Below are 20,769 nucleotides of genomic sequence, written 5' to 3'. Positions count from 1 at the left end.
AATATTAGCTTTAATAACAAATCTAAGCATAAATGTCTTAAAATGGTTCATGGCGAATTTCATATTTGTGAAAACAATCTATAAATACATCATTGTTAATATTATCTAACATATTTTTTTTAATGTACCCACACTAAAAAGTTATTCATAAATTGATCACCAAAAAATATAGTGGAAACAACTTATTTGATATTTCTTAAAAGAATAACACTATATCAGTTTAGTTTGGTTTACAAAAACATTAACTTGTATTTGTGAAGGAAATTAAATTTATAACCAAATAATAAATAATAATCGTTGTTGTATTCTGATGTGTGGTTGGTGATTCCCTTTGGATGATGGTTGCAGAAATCGAGATTAATCGGGATTAATCGGCGATTAAATCGTTTGGTGTTCTCCAACCATCGTCGAGGATTAGGGTATTAATCGAAAATTTAGGATTAATCGGGTTTTGCGGGATTAATCGGTCTTGGTGGGATTAATCGATCAACAAAAGTAAAAAAAAAGTCAAAAAAATTCAAAAAATCAACTTGTTTTTTACTCCAAAAATTTCAAATTTCAAATATTATATCAAAATGTTCATATTTTCGTATTTTCAAATATTCAAATTACAAATTTTCGTATTTTCTAATTTTGAAATACTTATTTTTCTTAAAATATATTAATATTTGATTAAATTTAATATTTTATTAATAACCTATGGTCCCCGATTAATCCCCGCCAAAACCGATTAATCTTTTAACACCAGTCGACCGTATATATATATATATATATATATATATATATATATATATATATATATATATATATATATATATATATATATATATATATATATATATATATACGGCTAGAAAAGAATCATAAGAAGTCGATACAGAGATCATTCTGGATTCTCCTGCTTGAAATCGAATTGTAGGTCTTGAAGTCATGCATGTCCACGAACAAACCCATTGCTATGTGGGGGTGTTGTGACCGATTTCACTCTTACCACCATCACTTTTTGTTTTGAATTGATGCGGGTTTGGGTGAAGAAAAACGTGATGCACCAAAACTCATTTTTTTACTGCTAATCATCGATCTCACTTCATTTTCCGCACTATTTCGAAGGGATATTTGACCAGGCCCGTCCCAAAGATAGGCGATAGGGCGTCCGTCCAGTGCCCATATTTTAAGGGGGCCCAAAATTTTTATAGAATTTATTATATATAAATGCTAGTACAAGTAATTTTCATTCGGTTATTAAAAAATTGAGGAAATTTTTGTGTATTTTAAGGGTCTTTTTTTCTCTCTCACCCCGGATCCAAAATATGTTTGGAACGGCCCTGTATTTAACAATCTATGTAAGATTAAAAAAAAAAAAAAAAAAAAAGAAGAATATACTAGGAAATATATCTTTTGGTATGAAAAATAGTGTATGTGCACCATATTTTACACCATTTTGGTGTAAAAATTAAATGGTATATGGTTGGAGATTATATGTATGTATGTGTGTGTATGTATTTCTGTATGTGTGTATATAAATGAGTCTTCTGAATCAAAATAGGGAGGTAATGATGATGCTCAAGAACATGCTAGAAAAAAGACAATATAAGCCTAATATGGTCAAAAACGATTTCTTTGGTTATGTAGTAGAAGAACTGAAGCAAATTAATACAATCCTGACTTGATGTTTACTCTATTGTTTGCAAGCTTTGAAACAACTTCCCAAGCCATAATGCTCGCTATCAAGCTTCTAACAGACAATCTTAGAGCATTGAAGGAATTACGTGTTAAAACCATAAAAATCCTTTTTTATCCAATTAGTATTATTGTTGTTTTATGCAGGAATAACATATGAGAGAGAATCCTAAGACAGTGGAAGAACCCAAACTCTGGAGTTAAATGGGAAGAACATAAGACAATGACATTCACGTTTCAGGTGCCCTGAGTCCCTTTAGTTTGCCTCACAATTAGCAACAAAACTTTATAAATAAATTAAATAGTACCCTAAAGATTCTTTCTTTTGATTGTTTGAGATTCTCTTCAATGACATAACAGATTATATTATCAACACCGAAAGAGTGATATTAGAACATACATGAGAAGGAAGAAAGTTGAACAGCAAAATGGCATGATTCAACAGCTGATGAACTGTTTGTTGAATCTTTCAATTCACGCTTGCTCTAAAAAATGGACCCAAAGAGATTTCTAAAACAAACAATGGCCAGAGAATTCAGACCACACCGATTTATCTCACAAATAGAGAAAGAAGAAAATTTTATACTTAAATGTAAGGAACTCTTTAGAAGGTTATGGAAACAAGTTCCAATCAGGGAAGCAGAAAGCAAAGATAAACCAAAGATTTAAATTTAAAGTACAACATATATTTGTCATTTCTAAAACAGGTTTATAACCAGGAGAGAGTCGGAATCTAAAAACACAAACATCATCTTTTTAAACACAATTTTTCTAAACTTTTACCCTTCTTCCATTATGCACCCACATTTGGATTTACTTACTTTTTTAGTCCTTTAGTATATAACTTCTAAACCATTCATAATTTCATTCAACTTTTTTTGTTTTTTCAAATCAAACAAGCTGCTGCTAACGACGCGGGACCACCGGCCTGTCTTCCACCATTTCATATTGCACAACAAAGTTGTCCTGCAAATCAAGAAACTTGTTATATAACTTTATTAAAAAGACAAATTTCTAGAAATGGTCCTTGTGGTTTGAAATTATCTTTGATTTGGGTCCAAAAATGTATCTTTTTAAATTTTTGTTCCTTAAAAGTAGCTACTCAGCTGTTGGATTTTTTTGAATTACCATTTTGTTTCTTGACCAAACTCGAAACAGACAGTATACCACAGGGACCAAATATGTGATTTAAATATATTAAATTTTATATACGAGATTAAATCCACACTTCAACATATTAAAATATTTTGACAATAAGATTAGTGGCCAAATTCCATAAAAAGCACTGTAATTTTTTCAGTTTAACCACCTAAAGAATAGAGTTTTGCTTTTTTTTTTAAACACTACATTACATAGAACATTTAAATTCTATATAAACCATTATAGTTCGGAATTTGTTATTTTTAAACATAAAAAAACATTGAATGTATTAAGAAAAAACAATTTTATCTAGAAAAATATTATTCTTCATTTAGTTTTTTGCAATTCATTGCCAGGGAACCCTTACATTAAAAAATAAATTAAAAACTCAGTGGTTAAACCAGAAAAAAAAATTAAAATCTTGAGGTGATTAGAGCAAAAAAAAAAAAACAAACTATAGCGGTTTTATGGAAATTGGCCTACAATTACGAGTAGATTACAAATGTGGTCCATGTGGATTAGAGTTTGGTCCAAGGGCAAAATTGTCATTTTTTTTAAAAAATCTAACAGTTGACAAGTTACATTTAACGGCACGTGGACCAAAACCAAAATGGAAAATTGAAACAAGAAACAAAAATAAATGTATAAAAGGACTTATTTTTAGACTCAAAACAACTTAATCTATTATATAATATGGGTTAATGTCATAAGTGAGTAACAAACTATTTGGCTTTGTTCATAAAATACCATTGAAATATCGGTATTTTCTGAACACAAAATTCGTTTTGCTTACCTTTTGGTAGCATTTTTTTAAAACAATAGTGTTTTTGTAAAGCAAAAGAAAAAAAAAAACAAACAGTTGATTACCCATTAACGAGATTAACCCTTATAATATAAAATAAAGATTTAAAAAACTAGATAATAGGAAGGAACGAACTCGAACCTTTCGAATTGTTTCCCAGGTGTTGGGGTCAAAACAGTAATAACAACCTCTTTCATAAGTAGCTGTTTTGACCAAGAGTTCAATATTTGGAGCTCTTGAGAACCATAAACGTAACTCTCGGTGGTAAAACCACCCTCTATTGTGCCTGCATAAAACAAAACCAATGTAATTTCTCATTACACCAACCTACCTTCATTTCTTTTATATTTTATAATTAAAAAAAAAAAAGTACATACAGCTCATTTGCAGCAAACAACTGGGCCTCGTCTTTCGGCATGCTGTAAAATATATAAAACAAAGTCTCCGGGGAAAATCTCGAGAAGCTATCTTGCTGCATTTTTATACCAAAAAAAAAAAAAAAAAATAGAAATCAGATCCGTTAAGGTAACCATTTTTATTTTAAAAAAAAAAAAAAAAAAGGTTACGTTTAATGGAGCTGGTTGTTTGGTGTTGAAACATTCGGGAATGGAAAAATGAGGTTCCCCTTTAGCGGATTCATCGGACCATGGAGATGAGAATTTTTTATAAAGATTATCAGGTGAATTCAGATTTAAGCCAAGTGTCATGAGATCGATTCCCAGAGCAAGAGGGGTTAAATCCGGATTGTTCATTCTGATTACATTTAGTAAACCGAGTAAACCGAATCGGTCAGCAGGGGACTGAGATGGTTGAGTGGATTTCAGATCTTGGTCCCTGAATGGGCTGACTAGGCGTATTTGGGATTGCTTTTGGAAGTGTTGGTATTGCTGCATCAGTTGATCGTAGGACCCACCCGATACACTCACGGGTCGTGATCCCGTTGGAAGCATTCCACTGTTCCTTGCCTGAAAAAAATAATAATAATAATAATTACTTTCATGGATTTTAATTTTTACCAAAAGCTGTGTTAGTAAACTCTACCTCAGAACCATGAAAATGGAGATCTTGAGTGTTTGGAGGAAGGTAGGAGGGCCCACCCCCACCACCACCACCGTTGATGGAAGCATGCTGCTGTTGTTGATGTGATGAATATGCGCCTCCCAAGGTGAATCCACCTGATCTTCCCACCTGGGAATAAAAAATAATAAAATATTATTTGTTGGTGTTAGTTTATTAATTTTGCTTTATTAATAAATGAAGTTTGTACAGGCAAGTGTTGTTGGGATTGCATCATGGACACCACGTTGTCACGAAGTTGTTCCTTTTGGTGCATATTAACCGGAAAATCTGCGTTGCCACCTGTCATAGGAAAAAACCCATTGTCACTTTTTTTATAAATCAAAAATCGTTTTATTGAACATTGAATAAATTAAAAGTGATTAATAGTTATAAATGTATCATTCCGTTCCGTCAAGGAATGGAATGGAATGAAATTCAGCCCAGGAGAAAGAATCACATTCCATTCCGATTGACAATAATATAATAAACGATATAAAATATATTGAAAGACTTCATAAAACAGAAATAAAGAAGATAAAACTTTAATTGATTAGATCGTAAACATAAAGTAGAATGTAATTTCCCCTATTAAGTACATGAAGGTTTGACTCTTGAATCTTGATCAAGCTTTGAGAGTTTATGGAAAATTCAACAAACCACTTTATGAGAAATTAAAAACCAAGCAATTTCAGGAACAAATTAAAAAAGTTGCAGCGTTTCTAGAACAACTGTATCCAAAGATACCTCAAAATCTTTACAGAAATAGTTGTTATTGAATATAAGCAAAAGCGGTATATAGATCGGATGTACATTTTAGGGAAGATGAAATCTAATGTGGGAAATACAATTCATATAAATAGAATCTAGTTTTTTTATATTTGATTATGATTACATAGAAATAAAATAAAAACATACCTCCCATGTTTTCAGATAGAACAGAGAACACTATTACTCAAAACGATCGACAGAAAGAAAAGAGATTCTTGGATTATAATTTTCCCCAAATGGAGTTCAAAATGAGGAAGGTGAAGTGCTCTAGAAAAAGAAGAAACAATCAAGATCTTAAGTTTGTGAGTGAGTCGGTGAGGTTGGTAGAATTTATATAAATTTTATTTTGTCAAATAAACACGTGGAGCATTCGTTGTCGGTAAATTTTGGAGCTTTCTGTCATTTTAAGACACGTAAGACTCTGCCAGCTCAGCACATTGACCAAAACTAACCTATCCTCTTTACTAAATTAAAGCTTGTTTCTTTTTTCCATTAACTCAAGTATAGATAAAGTGATGCCTGTGTGAATAAACATAGACTCTTTCATTTCTGGACTGAATAAACTGTCTGAATCTGAGTAAATGACCATTTTATCCTTCTATTTAGAAACCACATCATTAGTAACTTATATTTTCAAGGATCACAATAGATAAGATGACTAATGTACCTTTGTATCCAGGTAAAGCAGGAAAATCTTCATTTTGAATGCTGAATTCTTGATTTTGTTGCATAAATCCCACATTTTGCCTGCGTGCCAACCCCCCTGCATAGTAAAAACCAGTAATATTACTGTAGTGCCCTCTTTACAGCAATAAAAAAAGATTAACCGATAATAATAATAATACCTAGTTGTCTTTGAGAACCACCAGCAGAGGTAAGATGACCAGATAACTGAGGGAAATCATTCATGTCAAAAGAATGGTCACGATTGAGCTCACTTAACAAAGCCATTGAACTTAAATGACTATTCCCTCCTTGAAATTGATTTTGTGAAAGTGGCCCACCACCACCAGAGTATGAATTTCCTAGCAGAGACACCATCTGGGGTGCTAAAGTGCCAGGTGTCATTCAAACAACACACCAAGTTACTCTTTTGTATAACATAAAAAGAATTTAACTACAAAAATGTAAGAAATGTCTACTGTTACCAGTTAGATTCAGGCGAGAAGCAACGCCAGGCATATTGAGTCCACCAGAGCTTAAACTTCTTCCAATGTTGCCCCCATTAACAAGGTTACCCATTGCCATGGAGCTTATAATTTGTTCTCTGTTTCCTAAACTTTGACCTAAACCTGACCCTGAAATCATACTCTTCAAGAAATGAGGAACTAAAGAATACAATTACAGATTTTATAGCACAAATTTCAATATATACAACTTTGTACCTCCATTGTTTGTAATCCCTGAAAGTCCAAGTGAGCTAGCAGCAGATTGCTTCATGAAGCACACATGAAAATTTTGTGTACATGAGAATAAGCCCAAATATAATAGGAAATTTAGAAGACACTAATAGTAAACAGAGTGTTTTAAAGATGAGAGAAAAGAGAGATGGAAGTGTACAGAAATGGGGACTAATGAATTGACAATGTGTGTCAAGATTATAATACCTGAGAAAGTGCAACAGGAAGATTATTTACTGCATATCGTCCATTAGATAAACTTCCTGCAGGTGGTTGTACACCATTCAAAGGACCATTTAATCCTGAATTTCTTGAAGTGTATGCTCCAGGCATGCTGGGAATGTTGAAGTTCCCATTCATGCTTCGTAACCCTAGCAAATCTTTTACCAAGTGAGTATAAAGAGATCACATATCTGAAAAGTACAAAATTTTGAAACTTGAGTGCACCTATTGCATCAGTGTGGTTCATATCAGCAGCAGATGAACCTAATTGAGCAGAAAATGCTGATGTAAAAGCTCTTCCAGTTGCATCTGGAAAAGTTGATGTTGACCCATTAACACCTGACTGCAAACAAAAGTTCATATGACTTCATCTTCATGAATGAATAAATTAAGACAGTAATACATGAGTGTGAAGAGGCAAAAGAAATACTAAGAATAAAGACAAGAATTGGAGGATAGAAAATACATTAAGTATCCCGGACATTGTTGAGGAAATTCAAGACAAATGGCATCAAATCATTCGTCTCTTGTCTTATTGGTTGGAATTATTTTAGCAGCAGCACTATCTCTGAAATAAGAAAGAGAAGAAATGATTGGGAATTAACAAAGCTATGCAAAAACTTATATAATGTGGCAGGATAACGTTATTGAATTAAAGAAAAGGATGGATCAAAGAAACAATACACAATTTAGAGGCACGTGGATATTACTAGATTGTTTAGGTTACAAAGTGTTGCACGTTTCGTGATCAGGATATAAATGTCAGAATCAAATATTTATGACTTTTGTTACATTAAAAATAAAAACTTGCATAAATTTGGATTCGGGGTGACCTTTGAGATTCGAGCACGTGGGATTGGGAATTACCACTTGCCAAATAAAAATAGATATGTTCACAACTACTTTTATGAAACATAAATGTTTCCGACATACGAAAATTATCGAATCTTTGAAATAAATTCTAAACCCTGAACCATAATATTTGGAACATGTATTTTATAAAGAGCTTGTATGCAAACAAAGTATAGAAACCCACGAAAACAACTAATGTATTGGCCAAAGCCCAAAACATTGGATGGACATGTCAAGAAAATTTAGCATTTCAGAACAGCAACTGAATTCCTGAAATTGTTATATAAAGATTGCGCCTTTTCAATCTTAAATGTAATAAAACAGTGAAGCTATTCTTTATTTCAACGCGATTTGCAAGTAAACTAAAGTTATACTACATAGGCATCATCAGACTATTTACAACTAAATACAACCACAGTAAATCTATATGTCAGAATCAGAAGAAAAAAAGTGGAAAAAACACAATATAACTATTAAAACTATAAGAAACCATTACCATAATGCATTAACCAATTAACATTCCATTTTAATTTCCTTCATAGGAGAAACAACCCATGGCTGGAAAACATGCTGCAAACATAAGTGGTTTTCCTTCCACCAGGAACTATATCTGACTTCTCATGCTGAGCTTAGTACATATTCTAAATGGAAAAATCCTCCTAAATCTATCACAGATTTAATAGCCAAGTTTTTTCATTTGTAGTTTATAGCTATTAGCTTTCTCAGAAGTTAAAAAGTCGAACATCAGATCAAAAATTAGATGTTTTGCGTTCCAGAGCCAAATGATTGTTCTTTTTTATGAATAAAAAAAGACACAGCATTTTGTGTATTTTCTTGTTGTCGAGCTCTATATGAACCCTTTTAAAAAACCTAAAAATAATTTTTTTGTTCATCGGATTTACCTGGCTTAAAATCGATGAAATAAACTCAAAACCTCAGCTTACATTTCACATTTACCGTATCTAACCTGTAGCGAAACAGATTAAACCTAAAAATTTAACAATTCACGTCATCCGAAGATCAAATCGACCAACATACACACTCATTTAACATCATGAAAAACGCTCAACCCTAATGACAACCTCCGGAGTGAAAAATCGATTCGTACTTCAAATTAAGCAAAATTGACGATTGAAATTGATCGATACGCATGATCGATTAAAGTTAAGAGACAATGGATTATACCGAAAGTGATTGATCGATGAAGTGATGTAAAGAAGTGATCGGTGTTAACACACAGTCGCGATCTTCTTCTTCGTTCGTTCAAGTCGTGAGAGTATATGTGTCTGAAGCTCGTGGGGTTTTTTTGGTGGTTTTATTGAAACGCATTTGATTTCATTCGTCAATACCCCTCTTTCGCTTTTATAATTTCATTTTATGCCTCTCTCTCTCCATATTATTGTTTTAGTTTATGTAAAATGACATGTTAATTTCTATTTTACACATATCCTTTTGTTTAAAAAATAAAACATTAGCATATTTTAGTTTTTTATTCTATTTATTAACCGAAATTTTATTATTTTTTTTGTTGAGATAGAGACATGATAACTAATGTGATAAACATATAAACTATTTGAGCATTTATTAGGTTATTTGAATTAGACATTGTCAAAGTTAAATTTTATCGAGCTCACGATGTAAAAAACAAACAATGAGTCGAATACAACTTAAAGAGTATTCAACTAAAAATTATCTAAGTTTTTTAGACTCTATGTAATATATAAGTGAAAATAAATACCAAGGCTTCTAAAGATTAACTTCATAAACGTTTAACATAAATCATCAATAAATAACATTTTCACCTTCTAAAAAACAATTATTACATAAATAATCAATCATGCTTTTTCAACCTTGTCAAATGGCACACCAAACATCAAAAAGATTATTATTTTTTTAAAATTAATTTTCAATCTCGAGATAAAAATTAAAAAAATATGCAAAATACGAATGATCGCATTTTCCTTCGAGCATTCTCCCATGAAAATAACATCACTAGGCTATCCGGTATGGTAGCTCAAACCACGTATGACATCCGACCTGGCAGGCCAAAAGACGTATGAACATCGCTCATCTACAGGTGGTTTGGTTGTGGAGTGGCTATGAGAACGGGCGAGGACAACGAATCAGAAAGCAACAGCAACAGTCACATCTTTGACCGCTTTTTCTTTTTTCCTTTGTAATCGTTGAATTAAAAAAATATATTTAATTTTCAATTTTAAAAACACAACTTGCAACTATAAATACTACTTATTTTCTAAACATTCCACACTGCAAAAATACACAACTTATTTTTTATTTTGTTATTTTTCTTCAATCTATGAATCCAAATCAATATACATCACTCCCTCCAAGCACCTCTAACACTACAAATGATCTATATGCGAATTTTGGTTACATGCAAATGTTAATATCTCCAATCCAACAACAACTCATAAACACAAAGTTCTAACCAGACCTCGACCCGTAAATTCTAACGACGTTTCTAAAAATCCAACAAAAGGTCCGCGAAAAAATTGGAAATTAGGTTATAGTGTTTTAATATTTAGGTTTTATTTGGAATGTTTTATGTTTTTTAGTAATTTAGATTTTTATATTATTATATTTTTTTAAGTAATATAGGATTTAAATTTGTGTTAATGTAATGCGTTTTCAATTAATGTAAAATATTTATTTATGTTTTAAATTATGTTTTTTTAATTATCTAATGACATAAGAAAAAATAAAAAAATAAAAAGATAAAAATTATGGAGTAGTAACCATTTCCAATGGCTAGTGGTTTGCTGATGGACAAGTAGTGGAGTTGACGCTAACTTAGCAACACTTTTCTAATGGGTTGGTACATACCCCTTAGCCTTAACATAGAAAAAGTGCAAAATCACTACCTCTAAATTTGTCACTTTAGTTCGCTTAAAAATGGTAAACATCATCATCTTACTGGTCAATGTAAAGTCATCTCAAGGTCTATATGAGAGGTCAATCATGGAACACTAACAATATTTTGAGTGTGCCCGAATGTAACGTCTGTGTTTCTAGGCTAGACATTAATATTGATATAATGGTCTAGGTTAACCTTTGTAACTCATTTAGAAGAAATGAAAAGGAATTATGTGAATTATGTGTTTTATGCTTAATTATTAAGATTTAATTAATTAAGAATAAAAATGAGTGTCAAAACTTAAATTTTAGATAAAGCTGATATCTATTAAGAAACTTGTAGTGGGCGTGACAAGGATTACGGATATATAATTAATGCCGAAATTCGAGTTATAACAAATAAGTTATGACATGTCGAAGTTTCGCGATAAACCGACACGGTGTCGAATGTCGTAAAAAGTGAGTTTTCGATAAACTACTTTTTAGCCTTAGTAATCTAAACAAAACTCGTAGTGCTCGTTAAACCAAGAGTATGTATAAAAAGAACGCCCAAATCTGACTTCGTATGAGGAAGTTATGATTTTTCGAAGTTTCAGCTTAGCAGTAAACAGCTAAAAACTCGAATTTTAGATCGAGTGATTTTTAGCCCACACGACCTAAACGAGAATCGAAGGTCTCGTCATTAGTAGCACAACAGTAAAAAGTCTAACGAAAACGGACGTCGGATGAAGAAGTTATGAATTTTTAACGGATTTCCTATCCCGGTCTGTTAAAAATAATAATAAAAAATTAAAGTCAAAATTAACTGACGAAGTCTAAACGACAGTTGTAGAGCATAATTTTACCTACGTGTGCATATAAAGAACGTCAAAAATAGAGCTCGTATGCGAAAGTTATGTATTTTAGAAGTTTTTGCACAAAAACCGAGAAAATTCGCATAGGTGGCTTCGGCCATGTCACCTTCGCTTAGAACGTGCCACGTGTCCGAAATTGGTGAGTCATGCGAGCCACGTGTCCGAGCTACTAAGTCATCCGAGCTCCTGACCATATCCGAAGTGGTCCAGTAGAGATGTGACACGTACCCTCTTAGCACATGGCCGAGCCCTCGCAAGCTGCCACGAACCCCCTACTTCGGACCTAGGCTTCGGTCCAATCACAAGCTGCCAGCAGCCACTTCACACGTGCAGACTATGTGCGAGCCCTCCCCTGCGATCCTCAGATCTTCGCCACCTGGAGGCTTCTCAGCCGTCCGATCAGAAGCTCCTCCCTATAAATAGAGGGTTGCGAGCCTTCTCGGATATTTTTAAGAAATTGTCATATTTAGCCCCTTTTTCCATATTTTCTTCATCTTAACATTCCCCAGAGCCCCGGTATCGATTATAACCCCCGGAATACGCCACGAAGTGCCTGTGAAGCCCGGAAAATTTATCTTTTCTGTTTCGAAGTCCGACCTTTGCAAAGCCCGATTTCTCAATAAAACTCTCGGTTTTATTAGAAACGATCGTTTTAGGCAACGAAGTGTTGCCCGATTATCGTTAAAGCATGTGAGTGTGTAGTTACTTTCACCTTACACATAGATATGAAGTATTTTACATAAAATACGTGTTGTGTGAATATATATTGTTTGTTTATTTGAGATGGGTGTTGAAGGAATGATTTATACAGGTTTTTAAATAATTTAAACTGTATATGTATTTTTATCTACAAAAAAATGTTGGGTAAAACATGGGTAGATGAAATAGTAGGTATGATGAAAGGTGAGTTGAATAAAGGAGATGATCAGTAATATTGATCGTGAGTTGAGGGTGAGTGGTGAAATTTGACAGAATCACTTACCCAAAATGTTAGCCCCCGTCATTCAGCAGAGTATGGATGACAACAATGGACTATTCTAGACAGTCTTTGGAACACTAGCAGGCCCGCAACCTGTAGGTGTAATGAACTATATGTTCATTTGTTGTACTCTAAAAACCCATTGACATGTATTGCAACAGAGAATACCTGTAAATAATATTGTCGATAAATGAGAGTTATGGACTTAGCACATGTTGAATAAACCTTGGCAGCTATGGACTTAGTGCTCGTTGAATAAACCCCGGTGACGAGGTGACTTTGTGTCTTTTCCTTAGGATGAATCTTTAGGAAGGAGTGATAGTTGATTCTTAGGGTAAACCCTTAAGAAATAAATAAGATAATGGGGTTTGGGGTAATTCGGTTTATTGATTGATGTTTAAACATAATAAATTTATGTATTGTGGGTTGAAAACCTTATATGTTCAGCAGGCTTCCAAGCCTGACCCACTCAGTTGTTTATATTACAGGTAGAGGACCCCGACCATAGTCGGATGATGATGATGAGTGATTTTGGATTATAGGCCAATAGTTACAAATAACTGTTGTAAGGCTTATAATGTCTTGTTTATAATTTTGATCTGTATCGGAACATGACATACTGAGGTTTTAATATAAAAGGAAATGATATATTTCTTAAAGAAAGGTTTTGACAAACTTTTGTCATATTTTGTTTTGGGGACCAATTCCGCAGCATCTTTTATAAAGATTTCTCTGATTTGATTTTAAAAAGCATAAATTAAATCGGTATTTTTTGGCCGAGAAATTAGGGGATGTCACACCGAATTTGAACTTTAACTTCATGTGTAGAATTCAGCACCTCAATGGTTGTAGTTCGCTTAAATAAACCAAGCATAATGGCTTTCTTCATCATAAAATTCAACCCATCTATTTGCATAATAAATAGAACTAAAAATAGTAATAACTCATCTATAGGCAAACTCGTTTATTAAAACATACAACACATAATAAGAAACATACCCTTTGATTCATCCCCCCCCCCCCCCCTAAAAAAAATTAATATTGGATCATAATTTGAACTTAATGAATCATAAGCCATTTCGATATCAATTTTGAACCTCATTAACTTCTCATGAGACTCTTTATACCAATCAGTTATCTCGTTGGCAATCAAGGGACCATAAAGAATTTATTGAACTTTTATGAAGGTTTATTGTTGTAACATTCCGATTTTCAAGGCATTTTTTTCATTTTTATTTATTAAAATATATCATAGTACGATTACATTGTGAGGAAATATGTCGCGAATACCATGTGTACAGTTTTACATTTCCTTTCTTACGAAGTACCTAAAAACATTTAAAACAAATGGGTAAGAGCTAGGCTTATTGAGTTCCCAAAAATATTATATACTACAATACATATAAATGCATACAAATGGGCCCCGCCCAACATACATAACTGGTAATGAAAGCCAAATCTTTCATTAATCCCAATGAATACTGAGAGTTTTATCAAAAAAGGATCAGTCAGACCGGACAGTTGGGAGGCAGGATCATTTCGGTGTATAGTCTTTCTGAAATCCAACAACCAAGCCAATATGATAATTCTAGACACCTCTCTCATAAGTAGATCAATCAACATTATAATTGGAATTAATGGTAAATCTTATTTATATATCTATAACGATGACTATGAATATAAATATAAATTACCCTAAAAGTGTAGCTTAACTTACAGGGATCCTAGCGAAAACCGAGATTTGTTCTGGAAGAACTTTATTACCAAGCACTTCTATTCCATCGGCTCTTAGATGCATCAGGATCTTACTACAGAAGAATTTTCCAGACACTCGAAAGTATCTCTAGAGGTCGAATTTAGAAAGAGATGTATGGGAAATGGGTGTGAGAAATGAAGAAGTTTGATCCAATATTTATAATCTGATTAGGGGTGCGTGTATTGCACTTGGTTGGGGTTCTGAAGTGGCATTGTTTGGGTAATGACACATGTTGGCAAATTAGTGGAGTATCAGTGCGCGCCGCACTCTTGGTCTGTGCGTGCCACACGAATTAACAGTTATTCGAAAATTCATATCTTGTTCATACGAGCTCCGTTTTCAACGTTCTTTATATTCACACGTAGCTATCGACAAGATCTATAACTTTCATTTAGATATTGTCGGCTAATTCTCACTTTATTTTTAAAGTTATATTTTTAACAAACTTAGGTTGTTAAAGCATGTCTAAAAATTATAACTCTTTCATATGTACTCCATTCCCGACTGTCTTTATATCAGTGGAATCATATGGGCGAGATCTTCAACTCCTGTTGTTTTTCCTAAAAATCAACCGATCTCTATTTTGGTTTTTGTGTTGTACATTGTTGTGTTGAAATTTATATAATCGTACTTTCCTCTCATGAAGTCAAATTTGGATGTTCTCTATATGCACGCTCTCGGTTTTGCGATTACTATGACGTTGGTCAAGACTATTTATCCCAAAATAGTCTTCTATCAAATACGTCTATGTACGTAACTGGTTGTTTATACTATAATGCAAAAATGGGGTGTTACAACTCTCCCCCACTTATATAGATTTCATCCCCGAAATCCTTCTCCTAGCGTACTTTAAGACAGTTCTTATACTATACTACTAGGGTTTCATGAGATCAACTCAGGATCTAGTCGACGTTGTTGCATTGAATTCGTCCCCCGTACTTATTTGGTCGTAGAACTTTGTTTTCTACAATAGACGTACTCCCGAACTCCTCACGAAGTTTTCCAGAATTGGGAACTCATCGGTTTGGACTCTCTAGAATCTATACTCTACGACGAATGGTGACCTTCAGACGTGAAATTCGATTTGTTCCTTTGATCAGGAATACGGTCGACTCAATATAAGATGATAATTTAAGGAAATTTTATCTACGACATCCCAATGGAATGCACTTTCCAAATCACGACTCAAAAAGTTTTACAACATATATTTAAACACAAACGAATTCAAATTGCAATTATTTTCTTTACCTAGTTCAGGAGTTTCATCATCCTGAAATTTAACCAAAATTACTACAACAGGTTTATCGACTTGAAAACTTTGGAACTAATACCCTAATATTGGTGACAGACTCAGTGTAAGACTTGCTTATTTTCCATCTTACTAGATTATCATGAACATTAGGTCATCAAGAACCTTTTCCCAAGTGTATAATGTAACGCCCGTAGATCCGGGCTAGTGAATTTAGAGATAATAGGGGTCGAAAACGACTTTTCGACAAAAGTTTATTTAGAATAAATAATCTCAACCAAGTTGTAGAATATGTCTCAAGGGTTCCGTACATATAAAGAGCGCCGAAATCCGAGTTATAACGAAGAAGTTGTGACCCGTCGAAGTTTAGTGACGGAACCGGCACGACAATGCGAAGATGTAAATAGTGAATTTATGATAGAGCTTCTTTTAGACTTAGTAATCTAAATGAAAGTCGTAGAATATGTTAACCTGAGAGCTTCCATAAAAAGAACGCCCAAATCTGACTTCTTATGAGGAAGATATGATGTTTCGAAGTTTCGACTTAGCGGTGTACAGCCCGAAGTTCGAGTATTAGATCGAGCAGTTTTTAGCCGACACAACCTAAACGAGAATCGAATATCTCATTATTAGTAGCGTAACGATAAAAAGACAGACGAAAATGGACATTGGATGAAGAAGGTATGAGATTTTAACGGACCAATCATGTCCCGACCTGCTAAAAATATAACTTTAAAAAAACAAAGTCAAAATTAGCCGACAGAGTCTAAACGAAAGTTGTAGAGTACGTCTCCACCTACGCGTGGATATAAAGAACGTCAAAACCGGAGTTCGTATGAACGAGTTACAAATTATAATAACATATTTACGTATTAAAATAAAGTATAAATCATATATACGTACACACATATATATATATATATATATATATATATATATATATATATATACACATATGTATATATCATTAGAAAGGTATCAACGATGCGGTTATTATAAGACTAATGTTGAGTTCTTTCGACATTAGTTTAGTACAAATATCATTAAATCCATTCAAAATAGTATTATAGAGGGGTGTTTAGTTGTTTATGTAAGTAAAAGGTCATTAAGTAATTATGGAGGGTAGTTTTTGAAAATTCAATTAGTATAAATAAGAGCATTGGGCTCTCATATTTCTTGCACCATTCTCTTGATTCAAGAGTCTTTCTCTCCTTATCCCTGGAGCATTTTGGTCCCTCGTGATTCGACTTCTCTTTTGTAGTTTTTAGTATAGTAAGGTGAGCGCTGAAGCGCTGCACGAATCTTTTTTAGAATGATTCAGCAACGAAGTTCTGCCCCTACAGAGCCCGACTCCTAGCTAAAATCTCCTTGTAAGTAAGTTATGTTTACCCTATTTTAATATAGCTTATATTTAAAATTAATATTGTTATTATGAACTTATAATAAATATTTGAACTATTATTATGAATTATATAAGTGTCGTTATAATATCTTTTTAACTACTCGCGGTACGGAGAATCTGGTTTAAAGGGCCGCATAGGGTTGTTGGATTTCAGAAGTGCTATACGCCAAAATGGTCCTGCCCTCCGGTGTTTTATGTGTGTCCCGTGTCTATACATAGTGGTTGGAAAATATTGTTTAAACGCTTATATGATAATAATAATAATAATAATAATAAGACTAATAATTAGTCACGGTAATATTAGACTAAAATCTAATGGTAATAATATTAGGTTTCGTCGAAGGAAATTATTTTAAAGTAAACGAAGCGCTGTCCGAGTACCGAGTCACCACCTTTTTAGGTGGGTGCATAGTTACTTTCATCTTACACATTGATATGAAGTATTTTATATAAACTACGTGCTATGTGTGCATATTATCTGAATACTTGCTATCTATTGGATGAACGTTTTTTAATACATGTTTTAAATGATTTGAACTATATACGTATTTTAAATATACAAGTATGTTGGGTATGAGATGGGTAGATGAATGATGAGAGATAAAAGATTATATGAGTAAACATTGGCAGCTATAGACTTAGTGTCGAACAAATAACATCGGTAGCTATGGACTTAGTGCCTATTGGACAAACAGTGGTAGCTATGGACTTAGTACCTGTTAGGAATTGGTAGCTATGGACTTAGTACCTATTAGATAAACACTGGTAGCTATGGATTTAGTACCCAGCAACTATGGAATTAGTGTTTTACGAACGAGCATTGGCAACTATGGATTTAGTGTCAGTCCTATAACTCTGGAAGCAAAGGACTTCAGAATGAACGAATGCGGGATAGATGACTCTTAAGATAGATCCTTAAGAGTAAAGAAGATAATGAGCATGGGTAATTAGGTCAATTGTTTGATTGTTTAAACATAATAATTATATTATTGTAGGTTGAAAACCCTATGTACTCACCAGGTTTCCCAATCTGACCCACTCAGATTATTTATATTACAGGTGTTGAGATGAAGTCACATTACACTGAGAGATTAAAGAGATGTAGATCACTAGTGTAAATAAATGTAAGTTCTGTTTATGCATATGTTTCTGTATTGACGATGACATCCCAAATGTTTTAAAACGAATTAAAAATACTTTTCTTCGGAAATGCTTTGATAACGTATTTATCATGTTTTACTGGGAACAAATTCCGCAACATTTTTATTAAAAGAGGTACTCTAATTTTTATAAAGCATTAACAAAATCGGTCTTTTCTGGCCGTGAAAATGGGGATGTCACATATAACTACTTTTCATATATCAATGTATAACTTGTCCTTATACCTACTCACGATATGTCATGATATTACCCAACTACTGGGATTATGATATCAGACCACTATTTTCATCATCCTTACCGGGCCTGAAGACTCACAATCAACCATTCGGTGATCTTGAAGATTCACAACCATTATTCGACTGTCCTTAAAGGAACTCAATCTTTATTTTTCCTCGATATCTACTTATCACAAATGGTCCTTTCTTTTTAAACATTTGAGGTAATAACTAATTTAGAGGTCCTTAATCTACACTATACGAGTGCTAAGGTCTAATTGTCGCCCTATGTCAACCTATAAATGTTGAAATTCGTTCTTATTTTTCTATGAATTCTTACGCTTATCGACTAAAGTTATGTTATATGTATGTGTATGATATGTGGTAGTTTGGGGAGCTTACAAAGCTTTATGCTTACTGTATTCAGTTTTGGTTTCAGGTACTTCCACTAGCAAGGGGAAGGGCTCGGGTTGATCAAATGGTACACACCACAACTTTTTAGCCTGGGATATTTCACTCTGATGTTTGATATGTAATTTTGATACATTGACAATTGTTATGATATTTTTGATACATGGTTTATGATTTTTATTTGATGATGATGGTATTTATGGTTTTTATTAATGATTTAAAAACAAAATTTTTGGACCGTATTTTCTGGACAAGTTGGTATCAGAGCCTTGGTTTTAGTGATTCTGGCGCACTTTCGGGTGTGTCTGAACTCAAACTAAGGAATTGGTATGGGAATTTTCAAAAGAAAATCATTTTTATAAAAAAGGACTTTGAGAAAAAGGAAAGAATTTTAGAAAAGCAAAAAGAACTTTGAATAAGAGAAAAGGGTGTGCTGCATGCAATCAGCCGGGCTCAAGTAAGTTTTCTAAACTATCCATGCAAGTTATTTTGAGATGATATGATTATGAGAACTGCATGCTAGACTAGAGCTAAGTATATAGGAATTGATGCCTTGGATGCCTGCTTTATGTGTATGAGAACTGCTTCTAGATTAGGGCTAAGGATCTAGGAATGATGTCTTATATGCCATAAAGTTTCAAAATTTGGTCGGCAATAGACCATAGATTCGATCAGATAATAACACAAATCATTTAGCACATAAAAGCAATTTAGGCATCGTTCCTAAAATAAGCTAGTGCTCGTGTCTATATATAGTAGACACTCATCTCACAATCATCGCTTAACATTGTAAATTTAAGTCTAGAAATCCTACAAATTCCTAGTTTGCTTAAACTTGGCTCTGATACTGTATCATCACGTTTAAAATATAATAATTAAATAATAAACTCGGAACCCTGATGAGTAATTTTTATTATTATTTTATATTATTATAGTCCAAAATTAAATAATAATCAGTAGGATGTTGGTTTCAGGAAGCCAAATGACAAGAATTGAAGTTCTGGGGGGTTAAAGTGTAATTTCGGGACTTATTTTGTAAAGATTTTTGGTAGTTAGGGGGTGTTTCGTATCAGTTGGACTTATCATGAAAGGAATTTGAAAATGGAGGGTTGTTAGGTCAATGTCGGATTTAATTTGAAGGAGATTCCCAAAGCCAGGGTAGGAAGGGTAAATATTGGATTACTTTTGAAAGGATCCTTTGGGGAGGGACCAGAATTGTAATTATGCAAAAGATTTAAAGTGGTTGGGGTTATAACCCGCCACCCTCGCCATGTCAAAACCCTAAACCTAATACACTTCTATAGCCGCCACCACCATATGAGAGCTCCCATGTAATGACCCAATTTTCACGCCCAAAAATTTCATTTAAAATAAGTGGTTTGTAAAATATTTGTAGTAAAACATCATCCGATTTCATTTCATAAAACATATCTCGTGTTTGAAAACCTAAAACATGAAAATAATAATAATGTCAGAGTACAATCCCAAAACATCTCATAATGCGGAAATCCAATGTGTGTGTGTATGATGTGCCGCTACCGCGCCAACTCCTTCCCCTTTGCTGAAGAGGTACCTGAAACCAAAACTGAAAACTGTAAGCACGAAGCTTAGTGAGTCCCTCCATCATACCACATACCATACAATCAAATCACATACATACTGCCAGACATTTCTGGGATGCCCGAACTACCCGGTACGACCATTCTGGGGTGCCGACCTACTCGTGCGGCCATTCTGGGGTGCCGTCCTTCACGTGTCAAGCCATTCTGGGGTGCTGACTTACCCATGTCGAGCCATTCTGGGGTGCTGACTACCCTTCGGTCCTAACAACCAAACCTCAGGGAATATTTCACCCCTTACTACTACTATCGCATATAACATAACATAAACATATTATCAGACATATATGGGGTGCTTGAGCTACCCTTCGGTCCTAACAACTGAA

The 20,769-nt window shown here is 33.6% G+C and overlaps 1 protein-coding gene and 1 non-coding gene across 3 annotated transcripts; one reads left to right on the top strand and one right to left on the bottom strand.

The window, feature by feature from the left end:
• Positions 1–2,344: 2,344 nt before the first annotated feature.
• LOC145000580 (putative NOT transcription complex subunit VIP2) lies at positions 2,345–9,277 on the bottom strand. 2 transcript variants are annotated; one of them, XM_078959829.1, is made up of 14 exons: positions 9,109–9,277; positions 7,538–7,639; positions 7,297–7,414; positions 7,057–7,229; positions 6,835–6,883; positions 6,598–6,747; positions 6,295–6,498; positions 6,117–6,212; positions 4,890–4,981; positions 4,664–4,810; positions 4,189–4,587; positions 4,000–4,094; positions 3,764–3,908; positions 2,345–2,646 (listed from the first exon to the last, which is right to left on the bottom strand). In XM_078959829.1, the coding sequence occupies exons 2-14, from the start codon at positions 7,553–7,555 to the stop codon at positions 2,587–2,589; spliced, it is 1,746 nt and encodes a 581-aa protein (XP_078815955.1). In that variant the 5' UTR covers positions 7,556–7,639; positions 9,109–9,277; the 3' UTR covers positions 2,345–2,586. The 2 variants fall into 2 exon arrangements, with proteins under 2 accessions (XP_078815955.1, XP_078815956.1); XM_078959830.1 differs by having other exon boundaries at positions 7,057–7,220; positions 9,109–9,276.
• Positions 7,306–7,386, top strand: LOC145003507 (small nucleolar RNA snoR35). The gene has a single exon (XR_013661977.1). It is a non-coding gene; the product is annotated as a small nucleolar RNA snoR35 (small nucleolar RNA).
• Positions 9,278–20,769: the final 11,492 nt, after the last annotated feature.

This window comes from Lactuca saligna, chromosome 6 (genome assembly GCF_052625555.1).
Source record: "Lactuca saligna cultivar CGN05327 chromosome 6, ASM5262555v1, whole genome shotgun sequence".
Classification (NCBI taxonomy): domain Eukaryota; kingdom Viridiplantae; phylum Streptophyta; class Magnoliopsida; order Asterales; family Asteraceae; genus Lactuca; species Lactuca saligna.
The sequence above is the reverse complement of the archived record's forward strand: the minus strand, read 5'-3'. Positions and strand labels throughout refer to the sequence as shown.

Bases quoted from the DNA above. Each gene is read 5' to 3' on its own strand.
- LOC145000580 (XM_078959829.1), bottom strand. The intron at 4,982-6,116 runs GTACATTAGTCA...TTCCTATGACAG, and splicing joins TGCTTTACCTGGATACAAAG to GTGGCAACGCAGATTTTCCG. The intron at 4,095-4,188 runs GTAACCTTTTTT...ATAAAAATGCAG, and splicing joins AACAACCAGCTCCATTAAAC to CAAGATAGCTTCTCGAGATT.